The following is a 22,915-nucleotide window of genomic DNA, read 5'->3' as shown; positions in this document are numbered from 1 at the left end:
TTCACCTCGCAAGTCCTCCTCCGTCCTCTCATCTGTGAAAGTGTAAAATGCAGGCTGAGAGTGCGGCTCGGGGTGGAGCGCTAACCTCCTTGCCCAGCATGTCAAGGCGCTGGCTTCTATCCCTAGCACCTCGAAAAGAAAAAGAAAAAATAATGACAGCACCTGCCTCATTGCAAATCCTGCTGGGCTAAGCGCTCAACCTAAATCACCCACATTATCCTGCTAGCCACTCTAATGCATAGGGGAAAATCACCCTCCCTATGCAGCTTGAGCCCCACCACAAAGCACCCTGCACCCTTGGCCTGCACTCTGTGCTGGGCACCCTGGTGGACAGCCTGGACAACTGTGGACAGCAGCTCTGCCTGTGAGGCAGGTACTGTGGCTCAGGGAAGCTGAGTGCCCTGTAATGGTCATGGGTGGGGCGATCACTTCTAACGAACCTATTTCAAGCACACTAAAGAGATCAACCAAGTCCTTGTGGCCCTCCCACCACCGTTGTTGTGATCCTTGTGGCCCTCCCACCACCGGTATTGTGGACTGTATCTCGTTGTCACCAACTCACCAGTTTAAACCTTCTCTACCTTCCACAGAGGATAGCAACCAAATATTTTTCTGACATCTAATTTGTAGATTACCACCAATCTGTACTTGCTAATCTATTACTTTGATAATCATTTAAAAAAGACATGTTGGGCTGGAGAGATGGCTCAGTGGTCTAAAGCACCTACTTGAAACAAGCTTGGCAAAGCACAGGGACTGTGGTTCAATCCCCCAGCACACCTGCCAGCCAGCCCCGCCCCCTGGTGGGCTGAGCTGGCCACACACACACACAATAAATAAATGTAATAAATAAAAATAAAAATAAATAAATATTAAAAAAATAATAAAAAAATAAATAAATAAGACATGTTATTCTGAAAAGGAGTAGGGCAGTAAAAAGGGCAGATTCATAATGATACAGGGAAAAAAACTGGTCTCAGGTGGGTGACCTCCAAATGACACAGGGCTCTGGACCTGATCTGCACAAGTTCATGTTCTCTAAAACCTTAGAATGAATTTTAGGAACAAACAGAGGTTATGAGCAGAATATATTTATTGAGAGAAAGAAAGCTCCTGTCCCAAGAGAGGGCGGGGGGGGGGGGGGCGAGCAGGTAGCCCCCCCCCACCCCAAGTTGTCTCTTGCAGGGACTTTTATAGAGGAAAACCATGTGGTAAGGCGGGTCTAAGGTGGTGGAGAAGACGTGGGAACTTACTTAGTTGGGCACGAGGTGGGACAAAACTATGGTCAACCATTGAGATTACAAGCACCATTGCTCAGGTAAAATTGATTAAATCCAGTAACAAATGGGAAAGCAAGTCACGTAACAGGGTCTCCTCCTGTTGCGGGTTGGGCTAGTGACTCATTTGGGCTTTCAAGTTGATTGATACTATTTAGTATATCAATCCTAATGCCCATCCCTAGGGAAGTATGTAGCTGTGCTTCCTCTTTTTGTCTTGGTCTTGAGGTGGGGACCATATGGGAGTGTCTCTCTTCCAATTTGCAAAGTCACCTTGTCTTCCATCTTGTCCCCTTGAGAGCCTGACGCTGTCTAACTGCCTATAATATTTCTATCTAACTCGTTTGCCTACAACAACATTCAGGGGCTGGGGAGATGGTTCAGTAGAATAAGTGCTTCCCTGGCAAGCGCAAGGGCCTGAGTTTAATCCCTGGTTCTGCAAAAAAAAAAAAAAAAAACAAAAAAAAAAACACAAAAAACAATATTCAGGTATTATCTTGAGTTGCAAATTTTGTGCACTGGCAGTCTATTCAATACCTAAACAGAAAAAAACTAAAAATTATGCGGGTCTTGGTGAATTCTCCTTCTAAAATAGAAAGATAGGTGTTACTAACGGGTCAATATTGGCAAGGCAGGTTCCAACTTCTGGGGTTTTTTCCTTTCTTTTCTTGGGTGCCCAGTAGTATTCTACGGCTGGGTGATGCTCAAGGGACAGATTAACTAGAAGTCCCCACCCTTCCCTTGTAAACCCACCCTTTACTTCTCTGAGGAGCAGGCAGCAATCCCTACCTGCCGTGCCTCTGTGATCTGGACACCTGTCATATAACTTCTCCCAGCGAGGAGGGAAGACCCGTGTGCTGGGTCTGTGGACTGTTGGTGTGCTTCATTTGTGACGCTGTTGTATGTACACTGTACGCTTTTATTTTCTTGAGGCGGTTCTTGCTATGCAGACCAGGCTGACCTTGAACTCCCTATGTAGCCCAGGCTGGCTTCACACTCACAGCGATCCTCCCAACTAACCCTTCCTAAATGCTAGGGTTTTAGGCGTCCTTCACCACTTCTAGTTGGACTGCACTTTCTGAGACCAATCGCTGGAGACTGGTATGATGGCAGGAGCCTGTAATTCCAGCTACCAAGGAGGCTGAAGCAGCAAGCTCACAAATGTGAGGCCACCCTGGGCAAGTTAGCAAGACCCTGTCTCAAAGTAAAATAAAAAGGGTTGGATATGGAGCTCAGCAGCAAGCTGAGGCCAGCCAGAGCTGGGCTGTGGGAGGGCCTAGGTTCAATCTCCAGTTCCTAGAAAATAACAGGCAGGTCACTGAGCAAACTGAGATAGTTTTCAGGAGTTTATTTATTCATAGGCTACAGGATGTAATAATTGAGGAAGCCCGCCAGGTATTCCTGGATTTACCTCTCTGTAAGAGTCTGTCTTAAATGCTCTGCCCTGAAAGTGCAGTTTAGATTCGGGGCAGCCACTGCAGAGCCAACCACTGTGGGCGGTGTGAGCATCCCCAAGCAGCCAGCATGAAGAAAATTAGCACGCACTGACAGGGAATCACTAGGGCTCGGGACCACTGTTTTCCCAGCAAACCTCCCACCCGAGTGACTGGTACCCAAGAAACACCAACATGACGGCCAATAGCAAAGAATGGATCACACGCTTTCAAAAGGCAGAATGTAGTTAGTGTGGACTACAATCTGCTCAAGCTGATTAGATATTCTGACAGCCATTCCAGCCTCAGAAGTGAGCCTAGCCTGGCTGAGGGCAGATAACCCACAGTGTCATATTTAATTTTTAGGCCTGACCGTTAGGCTTGGCCCAGGGCGAGCATGTGTTTGATCAGATCTATGCAAGCGCAGGAGCCCCCCCCCCCCAGGGGAAGTCCTGGCTTCTGGCTCAGTGACAAGGCCACGTGCTCTTGGACAGGCTATCTCACCCCACCTGCATCAGTTTTCTCATGCGCACAGTGAGGGAAACAGCCCTGCTCTCCTGCCTGCTGAGAAGCTGTGAAGATGGGATGAGGCGCTGTTGGCGGCTGCAGAGACTCACAGAGTTCCTGGCAGAACCCCGAATCCTGTCTGCCTTTCTCATTTAACTCTCTGCGTACTTTACGTATTGTAAATTTCACCTACCCCATTCCTGCAGCAGGATCCTCTTGACAGTGTCATTTGTAGAACTGGAATTGATGTATGTGCAGTTGCCCTATTTATCCAAGTTCTCTGCAATAAGAAAAAAAGCTGGAATTGTGAAGAAAATTAAGACCAAAATAGCAGTAGCCCAACAGCACACAAAATTCTCATCCTGATAGGCTTTTTTTCTCGGATGACACCAAAATCTAAGTTCAAAGCAAATTCTGGTCAAGAGCTAGGCCTCGGGGCTGGTGAGATGGCTCAGTGGTCTAAAGCACCTACTTAGACCAAGCTTAGCAAAGAACCTAGACCGCGGTTCAATCCCCCAGCACCACATGCCAGCCAGCCCTGCCCCCAGGTGGGCTGAGCTGGCCACACACACACACACACACACATAAATAAATAAAAATTAAAAAAAAAAAAAAAGAGCTAGGCCTCACTTTCCGCATTTTTTCCTTGCCCTCCATCTCCTCCCACGAGGTGAAATGCTGACTTCGCGGGCTGCTGGCCTAAGCACGCTGGGCGCCGCTTGGACCACGCGATCTGTGTATGCTGAATATTTATAAGAGAGAAAAATTTAAAAACCTAAATTGTTCTGTTCTCACCCTGAATTTTTGCAAAGAACAAGAAATATGTTCACCATATTTCGATCCGAGATGCCACTGCTTCTGAGACATACCATGTTTTATATAACACAAAGAAAGAAAAAGCTCTAGTAGTTAAAATATGACACCGTGTTTCCATGTTATGTCAATCACAAGATCTTATAGATATTAAATATGAAAAAGTGTGCATCTTCAAATATATGAGACGTAATATTTTTACCTCTTACAAAAGGCAAAGCTTTCTTTTCTTGATCCTGGTGGAATAAATTAGCGACCCTCACACTGTCTTGCATCTAGCCTCAGCGCCTTGCAGGCGTGCACGCTACGCAATCGCGCGTCTGCGTGGGCAGGAGGGGCGCATTGATTCTATTTTTCCAGCGGATACACTTACACAAAGTCTGGGCGTGGCTGCAGATTCAGGTGAGCACAGCTTGTAACAGACCTGTCACAGCAGAAGCCAGCCATTCTGTAGTCTGTGTTCATTGCAAGATTTAAGAATAAGAAATGTTTCAGGGCTTTTGACACACCGATTGTTTTCTTTCTCCCAGGCAGTGCCTTTTGGTGTTTTTTTTAATGATTGATTTGGCTGTTTTGCTGTTGTTGTTCAGTTTATTTTAGTCCAGCTTAAGCAGCTACACAGCGTGTTCCTTCTCGCACAGAGGAATGAAGGATGCACCGCGTCGTGATGAGGGCAGGCACACCGCCTGCCCGGGCTGAATAGGACATTTTCATAATGCAAGTGGGACTCTGTCATCTTTCTGGGCAGAAAGGAGCAAGAGGAGTACGGAGCACTAAAAGAAATATAGCTTCTGGATTTCTGACAATCCTTTGTAAAATGTATTGCGGCCAGCTCTTCCATTCAGAAGGCCTTTCCCTTCAGACTGTCTTCATTCAAAAAAAAAAAAAAAAAAGAACGTCTTTATTCATAACTTCTATAGTTTAAGATGAAAAAAACTCTCTGTTTATAGCTTGTTCTTACCCTAACCCTCTGATCCCTCAGAAGAGAGTCAAGCAAAAAGAAATGTATTTTGGGGCTGAGAGCTGGCTGGATGAAAAGAAATGAACCGAATTGCTGTGGTCCTCAGACCTGCTTTGTAGGGCTGTGGGTGGCTAGCAGTTTCCCTCCAGGAGTCGCTGGAGGTCACTATGACGGTGGGTGCCGGTGGCCGTGTGCTGGGCACGATGCTGTTCACGTGTACTTGCTGCTCACGCACCTCTTCCCTCGGTTCTCTCCTTGCAGTCCGAGTACCACTACGAGTACACTGCGTGCGACAGCACCGGCTCCAGGTGGAGGGTCGCCGTGCCTCACACGCCCGGCCTGTGCACCAGCCTCCCGGATCCCGTCAAGGGCACCGAGTGCTGTAAGCAGCGTCCCAGCTCCAGCGCCTCCCTGCCGCTCAGCTCTGCTCCCCCCACCCCCCACCTCCTGCCTCTGCCTTAGGCTCTTCCTGACAGCGCAGCTGCCTTGAGGAATCAGCCCATTCTCTCACTTAGTCCTCACTCCCAATCTTGGGAAACCCCGGGGCAGAAATGTTAGAGCACTGGTGTAAACTTGGTATCTAAATTTGCTTTTTTGGGGGGGCTGGAGAGATGGCTCAGTGGTCTAAAGCACCTACTTGGAACAAGCTTGGCAAAGCACAGGGACCGCGGTTCAATCCCCCAGCACCACATGCCAGCCAGCCCCGCCCCCTGGTGGGCTGAGCTGGACACACACACACACACACACACACACACACACAATAAATGTTAAAAATAAAAAAATAAATTTGCTTTTTTTAAAAAAATTCAAATCCTATTAATGGATAGAGCATCAGCAATTCCAGCTCTGTGCCACTCAGGTTTGTTGTCCCGTTGTTTGCATTCATCTTCTTTTTTGCCTGTGTGCTTCCCGCCAGTCTACACTCACCAGCTACTGTCAGTTGTGAGGGCACATTGCACTTTTGTTCTTGAAAGGGAAGCAGAGAAGATGCACTGAGCAAAGTTCTCTGCAGAGAGAACTTTGAAATGCACTGAGCATCCCTTCAAGGGATCGCTTCCTGGCGGTGGGGCTGGCCGTGCAGCAGTGACCCTGCCCTCGGTGACCCACTTCTGCCTCTGCTTGGCCGCTATTTCCTTTGCATGGTTCTTTTAGGAAAGCAAAGAGAAAGAATAAAAATGCGAGGCTAGAGTTAAGGAATTACTCAAAGAGTTGGAAAGGAGAGAGAGGGAATTTAAAATCTAGAATCAGCTGAGGCCAGTGTCTGGTTCAGTGAGTGAGCAAATAAATATTTGTTAGATCTATGAATGGATGTTGCTGAACTTGAAGCAGAGGTATGACTATCCAAGAGCCATCTTTGGCTAACTTGGTGACATGAGTGAGTCCCTACTATGTGTAACTCCTACTACGTGCAGGCATTGTGATATGCCAGTGCTGTGGGGACTGCGAGGACAAATAAGACACAGACTCTGGCTGTGAGAGCTCACAGCATGGAGGAATGGGCAGGCATTCACTCTCCTGTCTGTGGTTTCAGCCAAGTGTGGTGGCATCCTGCGGTGTCTGTGCCAGCCACCTGGGGAGTGGGGATGGGCAGAGTCTAGTGGGTGGCACATGAGCAGGGATTATGGGTATGGAATTATGAAGACCAGCTGGGAGGGTCACTCGAGCAAAAATGTGGGGGTGGAAGTACAGGGACACACTCCAGGAGGTGCTTGGGGCCAGGGTGGAGGCAGCGGAGGACAGATGATGGGTAGGGATGAGGTGGAGAAGGGGCTGGAGTGGGGTGTCAGGCTGGAAACTTAGACTGGAGGAAAGTCACAGAAGGCTTTCAATGCCAGGCTAAGAGTTTAAATCTATAGCCAAAGCAAGTCCCTGATTGTTTTTTTTCTTTTTGAGACAGTTTTACTCTGTAGTCCAGACTGGCCTCTAACTTGCATGGATCCTCCTGCCTCAGCCTCCCAAGTACTAGGGTTAAAGGCATGCACCACCACACCTGGCCCCTAGTTATTATTATTATTATTATTATTTTTTTTTTTTTTTTTTTTGCGGAACTGGGGATTGAACTCAGGCCCTTGAGCTTGCCAGGGAAACGCTTATTCCACTGAGCCATCTCCCCAGCCCCCTAATTATTTTTATTTTTTTAAATCTATTTTTATTATTTATTTTATGTGTGTGTGTGTGTGTGTGTGTGTGGCCAGCTCAGCCCACCAGGGGGCGGGGCTGGCTGGCATGTGGTGCTGGGGGATTGAACCGCGGTCCCTGTGCTTTGCTAAGCTTGTTCTAAGTAAGCGCTTTAGACCACTGAGCCATCTCACCAGCCCCCTAATTATTTTTAAATAAAGAAAATAAGAGTGCAAATCTATTTTAGAGAGATATCTCTGACTACAGAATGAGCAAGAAATAAGAATTTGGAAACTGTCGCTAGGAGAGTACTGCAATGGCTGCATCCGATGCATGCGGGTAGGAGAACAAGAAAGGAAGAGATGGTGGCCAGAGACCCCAGGGAGAGGCTCAAGGCTGAAGCGCCAGGTCATCGCTGGGGCCACGTCCTCTTCCTTGGAGTGCTCGCCGAATGCCTCGTGTCTCTCCAAGGGTGACAAGGTCATCCGGGATGAGCCCTGTGCCCACAGCAAGGCCCTAAATCCTCTTTTAGATAACAACTTTATTTGACATGCAATACATGCCACAAACTTCACCCCTGGAGTGGTTAATTTCAGTGACTTTTTCAGAAGGTTCACAACAGCCATTGCCAGCAAGTTTCAGAGCATTTTAATTGGCCTGAAAAGAAACCTCCTAGCATTAGCAGAAAGTCTCCCCAGGCCCCAGCCCCAGCCGCTGGTGGTCACAGGTCCACCTTCTCTCTGCATGGCTGCATGTGCTATGTAAACTGTACCACAGGGGACATGCCATGCCTTAAACCCCAGTGGGCTGAACTGCGCTGAGCGTCCCCCTTTAGAATGCCCTCGCCTCAGGGCCCACAGTGACCTCACCACCCCTCCCTGTCCCTACCTGCTCTCCAGCTTTCTCTTGCAACGCTGGGGAATATCTGGATATGAAGGACCAGTCGTGCAAGCCGTGCGCCGAGGGCCGCTACTCCCTCGGCACAGGCATCCGGTTTGATGAGTGGGATGAGCTGCCCCACGGCTTTGCCAGCCTCTCCGCCAACATGGAGATTGATGACAGCACCACGGAGTCCACTGAGAACTGCACTTCGTGAGTTTGCTCGGGCAGCCCCGGCCCCGGGTACCTGGGATGGCACCTTCTGGAGCTCCTCAGGTCAAGGGTGAGGGTAGGGGTGGAAGCAAAGCTGTGGGCTGGGTGGGGAGGCATGGAGCAGGGCCCCCAGGCCTGCTAGATGTGGCTGCTGCCTCAGGTCGCTCTAACCCAAGCTTATCAGTGGCTGGTGGGCATACATGCGAGTGACAGGCCTGGAGAGATAGAGGGGGCTCAACGAGGGTGACGAGTGTTGGTTAAGTGGCCAAGATCTTCCAACTCCTCTGAGATCCCAATGGCCAGAAAACTTTCCACATGGAGATCTTTGCCAGTGATGGAGAAGCCCAGGGTGGTTTGGCGACCAGATGTTTATTTCAGACTTGCCTTTTATGTCCCCAGCACTATGCTGAAAACTATATATATTGCTTTCTACAATTTGCACAAGAATCCTGTGAAGTAGGTGGTATTTTCCTACATGGTCCTTACTACAAAAAGGAGAAATTGGAGGCTCAGTGAGGTTAAAGCCATCTGCCTTGACTACCTAGTTTACAAGTAGGGAGACTGGAATTCAAACCCAGCCCCAAGTTTTCAATTCCCTATATGGCCACCTTCAAATAACATTATGTGCAGTGCAGTGTGGGAAATTGTGCAAATAGCAGAGTATATATTGCTTTTGTTAAATATTGATAATGAGTATAGGTAGAAAGGAAAGAAAGCAAATAGATTTAAAAAAAAAAAAAAAAAACCCTGAAGCAGTTGGGTGTGGGGGCACATGCCTGTGATCCCAGAACTCAGGAGACTGAGGCAGGAGGATCACCATGCGTTTGAGACCAGCTTGGGCAACTTTGCTTAAGGCCAGCTTGAACTACATAGTGAAACCCTGTCTCAAAACAAACAAGACTGAAGAATTTTATTACATGGCGACTTTGAAAACTAGGAGCAATTTTTCCACTACTGTACTTAAATCCCTGATAAGTATGAATGTCTGAGCCACTAGCAGACATTCAGTGATACAATTATAATGCTTTTTACAATGCAGTTTATCTGTTATAATTATTCTTATGTGAAAGCTAGAGAGGGTGCGAGGCAGAGGCGAGGAGGAAATGTGCGAAATGTGCGAGATAAGACAGCCCACTCAAACCCATTAATGGATGTCATTCGACCCTGGTCAAGGCGCAGACCTGGCTCACTTAATCAGTTCCTATGCATGCGGAGGAAAGGTTTCACCTCTCTCCAGGGGCTGTGCCCACAGCCCAGGACCCATTACCTCCCCGCGAGGCAGGATGTGGGCCTGTTAATAATGGCCTGTGTTTCCCAAGCACAGGTTGGCTCAGAGCTTCTATCCTGAAACCCAGCAACATCCTGGGAAGGTGGGAAAGATGTTCCTTTTCTGTGGAAATGGAGCAGAAATGACCACCTGGAGAGATTCCGAGAGGCAATGGTTGATCGGGTACCAAGAGCCCAAATGTCTGGCTTTCGGGTTCCACCTGAGTCCATCTCCCTTGCCTACTTTGCCTCAAGACCTCCCAGCTGGTTTCCTGCTTCCACTCCCTACCTCCTCCAGCCCACCCCAACCCAAAAGCCAGACTGATCTTCAGAAGATGACCAGTCACGGGACTTTCCTGCTCAAGACCTTGGGTTCTGTGGATGCCCACTGCTCTTGGGATAAAAGGCAGTACCTTCCAGCAGCCTGCAGGCCTGCCCTCTCTCCCCTGCCCTTTGACCCCTGCCCCTTGGCCTCCACCCTCCTACTTGCCTGTGCTGCTGCAGCCACACTAGCTGCCTGATTCCCTCCCTCCCCAGGGTCTTGGAGCAGCTTCCCCCCATTCCTTTCCTAAACGACCCCTCCTTAGCCCTCAGGTCTCATTAGCAAGGAAGATAGAGTAGAAGACTAAATACTGTGCCTATGAAACAAGGATGTGTGCATGATGGTCCAAATATTAAAAAAGACAGATGTTTAAAATAAAAAAAAAAAAATACAGCTCATGCTGGATGACCCACAGCGAGCTTCCCAGTCACCTCTGCTCTCAGTTTCCTCATCCTAAAAAGTGAGAGAAATGGTGCTCTTAGGGATCAGGAAGGCATGTGTAAAGGACTGAGAACAAGGCCTCTGGCACTAGAGATCAACCAAAATGTGCTGCGTTGTGGAGAATGTGAAATGCCTCTGCCGGAGTCAAAGCTGACAAAAATCAGAGTTGTGATACATTTTGCAAATGTAACCCACTTATGGCACCCTTTTAATTATTCATTAAACTTCGGGAGTTATTTATAACTGATGCTGTGGAGTGCATCAGCATTAAATGTCTCTCTCAGCAAGGAGGATCAATGCCATTAGGTCAGCTGGAGCGTTTCGGATGAGCTCCGTTTGTTTCAGTTCTGAGAATAATACTGAGGTCTGTGCCCTCGCCGCACCTAGGGCAGCCAGGAGGACAGACAACAGAAGAGAAATTCAAATCAAGAATGGTCAGAAGAGGAAGCCCAGATGGTACACAGCTTCACCAAAGAGGCTCAACTTCATTAGTGATACAGGAAATAAGATTTAAAGCCTAATTAGATGTTCATTTCCTACCACTTTGTATTGGCAACAATTGTAAAATTGGACAGCTCCAGATCTGGGGGGAATGTGGAGCCTGCGAAGGCGAACTGACATAAACTGGCTGGGGAACAAGGCAGCAAACCTGCGGGAAGTGGCTGCCGAGCATTTTCTCAGCTCGGATAAGGATTCCAAAACTAGAACACTCATAACAGAGTGGGTGCAGTAGCAAAAGCTGGAAACAGTCTGCTTGTTCATCAGCGATAAATAAATGAATGCGGTAGAGCCATAAATTGGGGATTATGCAGTAGCAGACATGAAAAGAATAAAAAATTAAAAGGGGGGTGCTGGGGAGAGAGCTCAGTGGCATAAGCGCTTGCCTGGCAAGTGCAAGGTCCTGAGTTCAATCCCCGGTACAAAAAAAAAAAAAAGAAAGAAAGGAAGTCAGGGCATGTTGCTCAGTGGTTGACTACAGGCTTCACGTGTATAGAGCCCTGAGCTTGAGCTCATGTACCATCAAACCACTAAAAAAAGAGAGGGGAGGGAGCTATATAATGAGAAGATGGATAAATCCTACAATCGTTCCCTAAAAAATAGTTTTATTCATAACATGTAAGTATGATGTCCTTTACATAAATTTAAAAAAAGAAGTCAGGCGTGGTGATAGACACCTGTAATCCTGGCAGTCAGGAAGCTGAGGCAGGAGGATTGGCAGCTAGGCTACTTAGTGAGTTCAGGTCCAGCCTGAACTATGTAGCAACACCCTACCTCAAATGACCGAACAGGGCTGGGGATATAGCTCAATAGCACAAGGCCTGCCTGGCAAGTGCGAGGTCCTAAGTTTGATTCTCAGTATCCCTCCCCCTAAAAAGCTCCAAACAAAGAAAAATAACTTAAAAACATTCAAAGCGCTATCATTTAGTATGTTTCAGGAACTTTGTGGGGAATTTTAAACACCAGATTCAGGAAAGCTGTCCCGTGCCATTGAGGAAGGGCTATGTTAGGCAAGATTAGGTGGGGCTGCAAAAATGTTTCTGTTGTGCTGTATTTTTTCTCTTAGTATTGAAGATTAAATCCAGGGTGAACTGAGCTATGTTCCCAGAGCTTTTCACTTTGGGATGGGTCTTATTAAGTTACTCGGGTTGGCCTCAAGCTTGGCGGTGTCCTGCTTTGGCCTCCCAAGTGCCGGGGATTATAGGTGCGCACCACATCACCCGGATTGAGCTGGGTTACTTGTACAGGGTGACGGGCACAGGCATGCTCAGTGTAGCCCGGTATGGCACAATGAGAGTAGCTTGTAACACTGAACATAAAGCAGAGTGGGGTTATAGGTACGAGAAGAGAAACAGAAAGCTAAGGGCCCCATAGTAAAAGCAGGTAGAATCAAGGAAGACTTCTTAGGGTAAGTGGCATTTATGCAAAGACAGGAGGAAGAATTAAACAGAAGGGGAAGGAAGAATTTCATTTCAGAAAGAGCAAGCTCGTGAAAGGAGTTTGGCAAAAGAATTGGGAGAAATTTCTTAGGGCTCGAGTAGGAAGAGTGGGCCGTGAATTTATCTCCTGTCCTAAGGTGGCAGGGAGTTAGTCACAGGGGTTTTCAGCAGGGGAGTTGTGTGGTCACATTGTCCTTCTGAGGGGTGGTTCTGGCCACAGCCTGGAGAGGGCTGGGGTGGGGGACAGGCTGGATGCATCAGAATGTGGACAGCTCCAGACACACAGGGGAACCTGACAGGATGAGCTGATGAGCTCTGAGGAGCAGCTGGGTCTGCTGCCGCGCTGGAGCCCCTGTGGGGTCAGCAGACGTGGGATGGAATCCCAGCGCTGCCATGGGATGGCTCCGTGGTGCTGGGCAAGGCAGTTTCATCATCTACTAGGTGGAAGAGAGAGCTTTTCCCCGCACTGGAGAAAATGAATCATGAATACAAAACATGTAGTTCCATACCTGAGTGATACTAAGCGTCCAGCAAGTGCTTCCTGCCTTCCACTTCACCTGCCCCGACCCACTGGGGCAGTTCTAATAATGCAGGGTAACCTGGGTGCTTCCTCTTCTTGCCCAGGTGCTAGGCTCCCTGGTCTCTGCAAAGGCCCTTTAGCAGCTTCTCACTGAGCATTTTCAGGCCTAAGCCTTGGCTTCTGAATCCCGGTCCGGAGTCCCCATTCAGCCAGCAGGCCGCGGGAGCTGCCCAGTAATTTTATTTATTTATTTGTGTGTGTCCAGCTCAGCCCACCAGGGGGCGGGGCTGGCTGGCATGTGGTGCTGGGGGATTGAACCGCGGTCCCTGTGCTTTGCTAAGCTTGTTCTAAGTAGGTGCTTTAGACCACTGAGCCATCTCACCAGCCCCATGCCCAGTACTCCTGATGGTGAGTGTTGTCCTGTTCCCTCACAGGTCCAAGTGGGTTCCGCGGGGTGACTACATCGCCTCTAACACGGACGAGTGCACGGCCACACTAATGTATGCCGTCAGCCTGAAGCAGTCAGGCACAGTGAACTTTGAGTACTACTACCCAGACTCCAGTATCATCTTTGAGTTTTTTGTAAGTCCCGGAGGAGTGGGAGGAAGGGACATAAAGGCCTGTGAGGTTTAGATTCCTTTGCAGTACTCCGCTGCAGTGTGATCCTGCTTGGGAAATCTTAGTTGTTTTTCCTCTGGAGAGGACTGTAGGCAAATTCGCAGAGGCCTCAGGAGGCAGGGAAAGGCAAAAGTGAGGGGACCCTGGGGCAGGGCTAGAATCTGTGAAATTTCTAGGTGTTTCTCCCTGCTCAGACATGAAAAGAGCATACAAATGGCTGAGCTGCAAATTACTTCTTTGATGTCAGTGCTCTGTGTGTGTGTGTGTGTGTGTGTGTGTGTGTGTGTGTGTGTGTGTCAGTCGTAGAGGAATTGGCAACTCTCCTCCTGTAGGAAAGGGCCCCTGTAGGGCCGTAAGGCATGGACTAAGGCCCTTATTTCCTTCATTTCCTGTTGCCTCAGGTCCAAAATGATCAGTGTCAGCCCAATGCAGATGACACCAGATGGATGAAAACCACAGAGAAAGGATGGGAATTCCACAGTGTGAGTGTCACACCAGCCTTCCCTGGAGGTCCCAGAGGAGGGCCAGGGGCCTGTCCTCAAGGAGACTTCCTCTGTGTCCCTAGAGGGCAAGGGTCTGAGAAGAAGAGAGTGTGCCGGCTCCTGCTCTCTCAGTGGGTGGGAGATGGATATAGGGTGGCCTCTTATTTAAGCTTCACCCCAAGCACCAGCATCTTTCCAGCTTAAGGTCCCAAGCTTTCTGGAGAATGAGGTGACACCAGGCACCCTACTGCCAGTTACCTTGTGTCCCTTTATTGGTCTCACTATAAGAGAGACTTGTGGAACCTGTGATGCAAAGAACAGTGGGAGATGGTACAAGGGGGCTCTAGAGGGGGCTTGCAGAGAGGAATGAGCTAAGCTGGGAAGGGCAAAGAGGAAGAGGATGGAGACCATCGGGGACGGGCAGCATCTGTTTGGTAAGAGACTAAATGGGCAGGTTAGCGATGCCCAGCTTCGCCATGGACTAGCTAATGCCTTGTTGTCATTTTTAGGTTGAGCTGAATCGAGGCAATAATGTCCTCTACTGGAGAACCACAGCCTTCTCTGTGTGGTCCAGAGTTTCCAACCCTGTGCTGGTGAGAAACATCGCCATCACAGGTACCGAGGACAGGGCTGGAACTTGGGGTCTTTCGCTGACTTCTGGCCTCTTGCCTTTGCAGGGAGAGGTGGTCAGTCCCCAGGGCCTGTGCATCCAGGCTCAAGCCGTGCTCCTCTGCATGTTCTTCCTTAGGAGTGGCCTACACTTCAGAATGTTTCCCCTGCAAGCCGGGCACATACGCAGCCAAGCAAGGCTCCTCTTTCTGCAAACTTTGCCCGGCCAACTCCTACTCAAATAAAGGAGAAACTTCTTGCCACCCTTGCGACTCTGACAAATATTCAGGTGAGGTTTGGGGAGTGGGAGAGTTGGGTGGAAGATGACAACCCACAGGGAGGAGCCAGGCGATGGAGCCATCCTGGCCAAGCCAAGGCTGATAAATCATAAACCTTTCCTTTCTAGACCCTGGAAGCTCCTTGCCAATCCATATCCACCAATTGCCCCAGAAATAAGTCAATAAATATTTGCTGAACCTTTTCTATCTTCCAGGTCCTATTCTAGTGCTTAGAATATACTGGCAAAAAGTCCCTGTCTTCATGAAACTTACATTCTAGTGGAGGGAAAGCAGACGATAAGCAAGAAGCATGAGAAATAAATGGCTTATGCATAACAAATTATGTAGTATGTTAGGTTTGATGGCAAAAAGAAAAAGCAACTCAGACCTAGAGGAATTAGGAAAAACAGGGAAAGGTTTTGTAATTCTTTTTCCAAGCAGTACAATCTGTTTTATTTCATTAAAACCTATATGGTTATAATTATAGTCAATAAATACAAAAGCTAGGGCTGGGAAGATAACTCAGTGGTCTGCTTGCCTGTGTGGCAAGCACAAGGACCTGGTTCAACCCCCAGTACTGCGTGCCATGCCAGTCCCAGAACCCAAGGCACACCTTTCTGGCCACCAAAACTGGGTGTGGTGGCACATTCCTATCACCCCAGCCCTGGGGAGGCTGAGACAGGAGGATCACTGAGAGTCTGAGCTGTATATCAAGACCCTGTATCCCCCCCAAAAAAAATTTAAAAATATATAGAAGTTAAATATTTATATATTTTAACTTATTACAGGTTTTTTTTTTCTTTTTTGAGGCAGGGTCTTGCTATATAATTCAGGCTGATCTTGAACTCACTGTGTAGCCCAGGCTTGCCTCAAGATCATAGTGATCCACCTGCCTCAGCCTCCTAGATGCTGGAGTTATAGGTGTGTACCACCACACTCAGCTATAACAGCTATTATAACCACGTGGTTGTATTGATGAGCACAAATATTAATGTTTTATTTTATTTTTAAATGACAAATGATAGTGTATATATTTGAGCCATCATGTTTCAATATACTGTATTTATATTTTGTGGATCAAATCAGACTAACAGTGTAACCATTCTGATAGCAAGAACTGAAAATGGAAGTTAGGATCTTTTTTCAGACTAAGCATCCATTGTATTCAAAGCAGTGACATATGCATATGTGTTCTGACACCTTAGCCTCTTGGGTACCTGGGACTGCTAGGCATGGTGGCACACACCTGTAAGGCCTGCACTTTAGGGAGCTGAGGCAGGAAGGTCACAAGCAAGTGTGAGCCCAGCCTGGACAACTGAATGACTTAGTGAGACTCTGTCTTAAAATTTTTAAAAATATAAAATCTGGAGATAGAGCTGAGCGCAGAGTCCCGGGGTTCCATCCTCAGTGTGGGGGTACAAGGGCACTGGGGCACAGGTGTGAGCCCACACACTGGGCTCCAAAGCAGGCATTTCTGAACAATCTGGGCTGCCTTGGAGCACAGCTTGAGACCCACCGCTCTAGGGCCATTCGGAAGCAGCCTCGCTATCTAACCCTGGATATGGTAGCTTCCTAAAACATCTTAATTGAAGAAACAAGAGCCATCATTTGAAGAAGTGTCAGGGACGTCAAGGCTCTGGGGTAATTCAGGCAGGGCACCAAGGGTCTCTGCCAGAGCCAGTGACTGGCACAAGCATCTCCAAGGCAGGTTTGAAGCAATAAGCAGGGAGAGAGTTTGCTTTTGTCCTTTGAAACACTCATCACTAGTCTGTTTTTCTTTTTTACATAGAACCACATAGAACCTAGCACAAAGCCGTCTCTCCAGTAGACCCCATGTCCCCAGAGACACCCACACTCCTCACAGGTGCTGTTTGCTTAGCTAAGACCAGCCATGACCTTGTGAATTGCTTAATTTCTACACTTCTAAAACAAAAGACCTATTTATGTACGCCGATCTTGCCAAATCATGAGCATAGTTTTCAGCCAGAACAAGAAAGTGTAGATCTTGGAGGAAGTTTTTATCTATAAGTCTAAATTCCTGTTTCTCCACTTGAATTTCTTACTTCCCGTCCTGCTCTGCCTCTGTCAATGGGGGCCTTTGTTGGTCTGGCTTGGCTCCCTTTCCGCTCAACAGTTGTGCAAGGGTTTGAATGGCAGGGTGGTTCTGTTGTGACCGCCCGGGCGCGTTTGGATCATCTCTTTGTGAACTGAATCTTGGCCAGGGAGCCGCTGTGAAGTGCTGAGGTGGGAGTCTGCTTTCTTCTGCCATCAATTTTTTTTTTTTTTTGGTGGAACCGGGGATTGAACTCAGGCCCTTGTGCTTGCCAGGGAAGCACTTATTCTCCTGAGCCATCTCCTCAGCCCTGCCATCAATTTCTTGAGCTGCCCCTTCAACTGGGTAGTGAGTTTTCATTATGAAGAACAAGGGCTGAGGAGATAGCTCAGTAGAATAAGTGCCTGCCTGGCAAGCACAGGGTCCTGAGTTCAATCCCCAGTACCAGATTGATGAAGACCAAGGTTACCTTGTTGACTACGTCACCAGTTTAGAATTCAGAGTCACATTTCGTAGAGCTTGTAGCTACACTCCAGCGTCTGTTGAAAACACTGTGACAAAAGCACTTAGGTGCAGTACTTTCCATGGTCACTGGGGCAGGGACAGGGTGCTGGGCATTACGTACAGTGGAGGAAAAGAAGGAGTCATTAGTTTTCTCTAGGCTGGGAGGAGACTTCACTAGCTGAGCTTCTGTAGTATGAGCTGAGCTGAGCATGCATGGTGGTACACACTTGTCATCCCAGGACTCAAGAGGCCAAGGCAGGAGGATTGCAACTTTCCTGTCAACCTGAGCTATAGCTTGGACTACACAAGATATCTGTCTTTAAAAAACAAACAAACAGGCTAGGGAGATGGCTCAGTAGAATAAGCGCTTCCCTGGCAAGCGCAAGGGCCTGAGTTCAATCCCTGGTTCCGCAAAAAAAAAAGAAAAGAAAAGAATTGGGGCTGGAGAGATGGCTCAGTGGTCTAAAGCACCTACTTAGAACAAGCTTAGCAAAGCATCAGGGACCGCGGTTCAATCCCCCAGCACCACATGCCAGCCAGCCCCGCCCCCCTGGTGGGCTGAGCTGGCCACACACACACCACTCTCTCTCTCTCTCTCTCTCTCTCTCTCTCTCTCTCTCTCTCTCTCTCTCATAAATAAAAAAATTTAAACAAACAAACAAGGTGAGCTGAGTCTTGAAAGATGAAGTGGTGATTTCATGGGCACAGGAAGTCTGGGATAGGAGAGTGCAAGCCCGGGCAAGAAGGCTCAAGGCCGGGGCTTAGGAAGGAGAGACGCAGCATTCAAGGCTAAAAGGTGAAGCAGAGTATGAAGCAGCTCTTCTGTACTACACCACCGCAGGGGCCCAGGATGGAAACAAAGGAGGGCTCACCGTGCTGAAGACTGGAGAACTCACAGGGGAGATGTTGAGGACAAAAGCTGGAGGAAAAACATTTTTCATTGAGAGCTAACATTTGATCATTAGGCTTAACTCCTTTGTGCTGTTAGGAGGACATGGAGTTTAGGAGCACGGATTCCAGAACTAAGTTACTGTGTTCAAATCCCTGTTCTGCCTCTTTTTTTTTTTTTTTTTGTATTGATCTTGGTTGAAAAGCTGAGCAGTGATTTTACCTCAGTCTCTTCATTTGTTTTTTATTTTATTTTTATTTATTTTAAAGAGAATAGAAAAATAATACATAAGACATTAGAAACAATACACAATTTAAAAAAAAAAAGATGATAGATATTCAACAGTGGCTGCTACAATGCGCATTGTCGTCTTCAGTGTAGCTGCGTAGATTACCAGACAGAAGCATGCAAAGCTGGCCAAGTAAAACTTTTAAGCATTAACTGCTACCTTCAAAAAAACTGATGGAAATTAGTAGCACAATCATCCATTATCCTGTATATGCACATATATCATTTTTCCCTTCCTTTTTCTGTCTTTTCTCCTTTATCTCATCCCAATTGTTTATTTCATTTGCTCAATTTCTTTTCCTTTTACTATTTCTATTGTACCTTCCAGATTTTGTTTAATCTTTCAGGTTCTTACACTAGGGAGACAATACAATATTTACACATCTGGGTCTGATTTATTTCATTTATGAGTATAGCCTCTAGTTGCATCCATTTACCTATAAAAGCCTCAAGCTAAGAGCTGGGGAGTTAGCTCAGCCAACTAAGTGCCTGCTTAGGCAAGCACAGGGACCAGGATTCAATCCCTGGTGCCACATGTGGCATCAGCCCCACCCCTGGGCATGCTAAGCCGGCCACTGAGACCATGCCTGGTGGCACATGCCTGTAATCCCAGCACTGGGGAAGCTGAAAATAGGAGGATCACCTGAGTCCAAGCTGCGTAGTCAGACCCTATACCAAATGCATTAAAAAAAAAAAAAAAAAGCCTCAAGCTAATCTCTATAGCTGAGTAATACTCCATTGTGTGAAAATACCATATCTCTTTTATCCATTCCTCAGTTGATGGGCATTTAGGTTGTTTCCAAGATTTAACTATGACAAATTGTGCTGCTTTAAACGTGGGCGGGTATATATTACTGTAGTATGATGTTTTCAGTTCTTCTGGAAAAATACACAGAAGAGGAATAGCTGGGTCGAATGGGACTTCTAATTCTAATTTTTTTGAGGAATCTCAACACTGATTTCCATAGAGGTTTTACCAGTCTATACTCCTACCAACAGTGAAAAAGTGTTCCTTTTCCCCCACAGCCTCTCTAGCATTTGTTATAAGTTCATTTCGTTCTCCCATCCAAGTATTAACCAGGCCTGACCCTGCTTAGCTTCCGAGATCAGACGAGATCGGGCGCGTTCATGGTGGTATGGCCATAGACTTCATTTCTTTCTGGTAGCCATGCTTTCTGGGGTCGGATGGAATCTCAGTGTTGTTTTAATTTGTATTTTTTGAATGACCAGTGCTGTTGAATATTTTTTCACATATTTATTTGTCATTTGTATTTCTTCCTCTAGGAAGTGTTTGTTCATCTCAGATGCCCATTTTTGGATTGGGTCTTTGGATTTTGGGGGCCTGATTTTTTTTTTTTTTTTTAGTTCTTTATATATTCTAAGTTGGTTAAGATTTTTTTCCCCAATTTGTCAGTTTTCTTTTCACTCTGTTGGTAATTTCTTTTGATGTGCAAAAACATTTCAATAAGATGAGATCCTAGTTATGGATTTTTTGAAGGTTTTTTTTTTGTGCAGTTTGATTTTTGTTCGTAAACTGTCTGCCTACTCCTGTCATCAAGAAGCCTACTTGCTTTCTCTTCCAGTAGATTTAGAGATTCTGTTTAAATATTTAAATCTTTAAGGGCTAGCCAGATAGCTCAGCACACTAAAGAGCCTACTTAGGCAGAGTGCAATGGCCAGGGTTCAATTCCTGGCATGCCATGCTGGCCCCGCCCCTGGGGCATGCTGAGACGGCAGAGACTGGGCGTGGTGGCACGCCTGTCATCCCATTGCTTGGGAGGCTGAAAATGGGAGAATCACTATGAGTCCAATCTATGTAGTGAGACCCTGTGGACCCTGTACTAAATGCATTTTTTTTTTTTTTTTTTTTTTTTTGTAACCAGGGATTGAACTCAGGCCCTTGAACTTGCCAGGGAAGTGTTATTAAATACATTTTTTAAAAATAAAAAATAACAAAAATAAATGTTTAAATTGTTAATCCATCTTGATTTTAGGGGCCTGACATGAATTCTCTACCTGTATTAATCAATCCTTGTGATAACACTGTGAAGTATGTATGGTTATTGTTATTCCCATTTTTGAAATGAAGACATGCACTAGACTAAAGTCATTCCCCTTAAGGTCTGTCTGAATATTCTTCTTTTAATATGAAAATACTCTCGTTATAGACCATAATAACAAGAGGCCACTTGCCTCGAGCTTTATAATTGAGATATCATTTCTTAGAGTGTAGAGGTTGATTTTTCCCATTTAGAAATGACTACAGAGACATTCAGGAAAAGGGAGAGGGCTTGCGGGGACTCTGATGTGGTATCTGAGCTGGGCCTTGACTTCATTAGGCCTGTAAATATTTTCCTTTGATGAAAGGAGTCCAAATGAGAACTCTGTACACCTAAGTGTGGGGAAAGGATACTGAAAGGAGGACGAAGGTCCAGAAAGAGGGGCGGCGGCTCCCTGAGGACAGCTTTCTCTTCTTACAGTTTTCCCAGGGTCAGTCTACTGTACTCATTTCCCTTTTCGCTCGCCTCACTAACCAAACATGGAGGCTGAGCTGCTCAACCTGGCCAGCGCCTGCTCGGGCACTTCGGGGGAGCTGAGCTAGTAAGAGGCCTACCTTCTCCTTTGGGTTAATCATTTACTAAAACCATTTTAGCAGTGGCCAATGTGTAAACAGCTGGCCCAGTTTTGCTAATCTGTCAGGTTGAGCAAATATTTGACGAGCAGAGAAAGGTCTTTGCGCAGAATGTACTTTCTTACTTCGCAAGATTCAACAGCCCGAGTCCTGGGAACTGGCACGTGTTCAGCATCTCTCCCAGGTCTCCCCTGGCCAAGTCAGTCACAAGCAGGAGCCCTGGACCTCTCTGTGCTGAACTGGACATTCTGCTTGTTAATCAAATAAATAGCTGGGAAGACCCCAGCTGTTTCTCAGCTCACAGTTCCCTCTTGCCTGACAAGATGGGGGCAGAAGAGGTGGGGAGGTGCACAGCTGAGGAAACGCCCTAGTGCAGGCCGGCAAGACTGTACTGAGGAGATTCTCCAATCAAGGAAGTCGTTTGGGAAAAGAAAGAGAGCAGCTGAGAAATCAGCCCTTCACTGAAAGGCAGGAAAAGATTTTTAATCCTAATCACATCTCCTGTGCCAGTCCCAAAATAAAATAATCTGCAGACACGCAGGTAGTAAGAGTTACTGCCATTTGGTGGGTATCTGCTTACCCCGTGCCAGGCAAGTGTTGGCTCCAAGGTGGGTAATATTATTCCTGCTTTGTGGTTGAGAGACCCTGAGCTCAGAGTGGTTAAGCAACTTGCTTAAGGTGACACAGCTGTCAGCGATGACACAGAATCCAAACCCAGCTCCATCTAGATTCAGATCTCCCTTCACTACACCACACCGCTTGTTGGCTAACACACAGGAAGGGGGAAGCTCCCATCGCTGCCAAATGTTTGTTTGCACTGGGTGAAGTACTTATATTAGAAATAGCAGCAGCAGTAGGAGTACTGCCCTGCGCACTGTGTAAAGCAATTGTTTTGAACAGAGAACATGAATTAAAAAATGACTGGAGAAAAAAAAAAAAAAAACTAAAGATAAGGAGGCAACCGCATAAAAGATTTGATAGTGGGGCCGGGGAGATGGCTCAGTGGAATAAGTGCTTCCCTGGCAAGCGCAAGGGCCTGAGTTCAATCCCCGGTTCTGCAAAAAAAAAAAAAAAAAGATTCAATAGTAAGCATTAAAGCCAGTTCAAAAGCACTAAGTCTAAAATTGTTACAGAGGGGCAGTGAAACTAAATGTGAAAATAGATTCCTAAGCTAGATCTAAAATTTTCAGCTTATGTAGTTTTAAATGGTCGAAGAGCATGCCAAGTAATCAGTGTAGTGGCAAAGATGCATGTTGTTAATCAAGTCGAATATATGAAAAATAAAAGTTTTTTCATCATCATGGACAGGACATATACTGTAAAAAGTCTAAATGCTAATCTGGGTGGGGGGCGGAACCGGGGATTGAACTCAGGTCCTTGCACTTGCCAGGGAAGCGTTTTTAAATGCTAATCTGATGAAAGAAAAAATGGTATAATTTTATTTCTCTTACTTTTAATTACAACAGAATAAAATTAGCATGTTTGTTCATAATGTTTAATAATTTTATTGAGAAACAAATAGCAATGAGACAGTTTCAAAACTGATTACTAGCACAGTTTCAATAATTAATACATTGCATATTGGAGTCTTAGTGATTATCCATAGTACAAGATGCAGACATGATATCCTGTCCACAAACACTATTAGAATAAATCTCTTTATTCATTGCATTAAGAGAATGCAGCTGTATATCTATCTTATTTTGAATATACAAATGCAAGATAGTCATTCATTTGTACCCCCTTTTTTGTTTAGTTTTTTCAGAGATGGGTATTCCATTGCCATTTAAATATAGTAGGTGCATGAATTCAGCAAAATAAGCCAATATAGTTCAGTAGTCCATAATAGTAGTGGGTTATTTTTTTTAATTTATT

General features: G+C 46.5%; 1 protein-coding gene across 1 annotated transcript in view; it reads left to right on the top strand.

Moving 5' to 3' along the window:
• Kiaa1324 (KIAA1324 ortholog) overlaps positions 1 to 22,915 on the top strand; it is a 103,755-nt gene that overhangs the window by 56,012 nt on the left and 24,828 nt on the right. Inside the window, exons 2-7 of the mRNA XM_004636935.2 lie at positions 5,253 to 5,373; positions 8,009 to 8,201; positions 13,122 to 13,269; positions 13,707 to 13,787; positions 14,297 to 14,402; positions 14,536 to 14,685. Coding sequence (XP_004636992.1) covers positions 5,253 to 5,373; positions 8,009 to 8,201; positions 13,122 to 13,269; positions 13,707 to 13,787; positions 14,297 to 14,402; positions 14,536 to 14,685 — 799 coding nt within the window. The remainder of the gene's footprint in view (positions 1 to 5,252; positions 5,374 to 8,008; positions 8,202 to 13,121; positions 13,270 to 13,706; positions 13,788 to 14,296; positions 14,403 to 14,535; positions 14,686 to 22,915) is intronic.

Source organism: Octodon degus, unplaced genomic scaffold, assembly GCF_000260255.1.
Source record: "Octodon degus isolate 3935 unplaced genomic scaffold, OctDeg1.0 scaffold00084, whole genome shotgun sequence".
Lineage (NCBI taxonomy): Eukaryota > Metazoa > Chordata > Mammalia > Rodentia > Octodontidae > Octodon > Octodon degus.
Note: the sequence above shows the minus strand (reverse complement) of the source record. Positions and strands in the feature narration are given on the sequence as shown.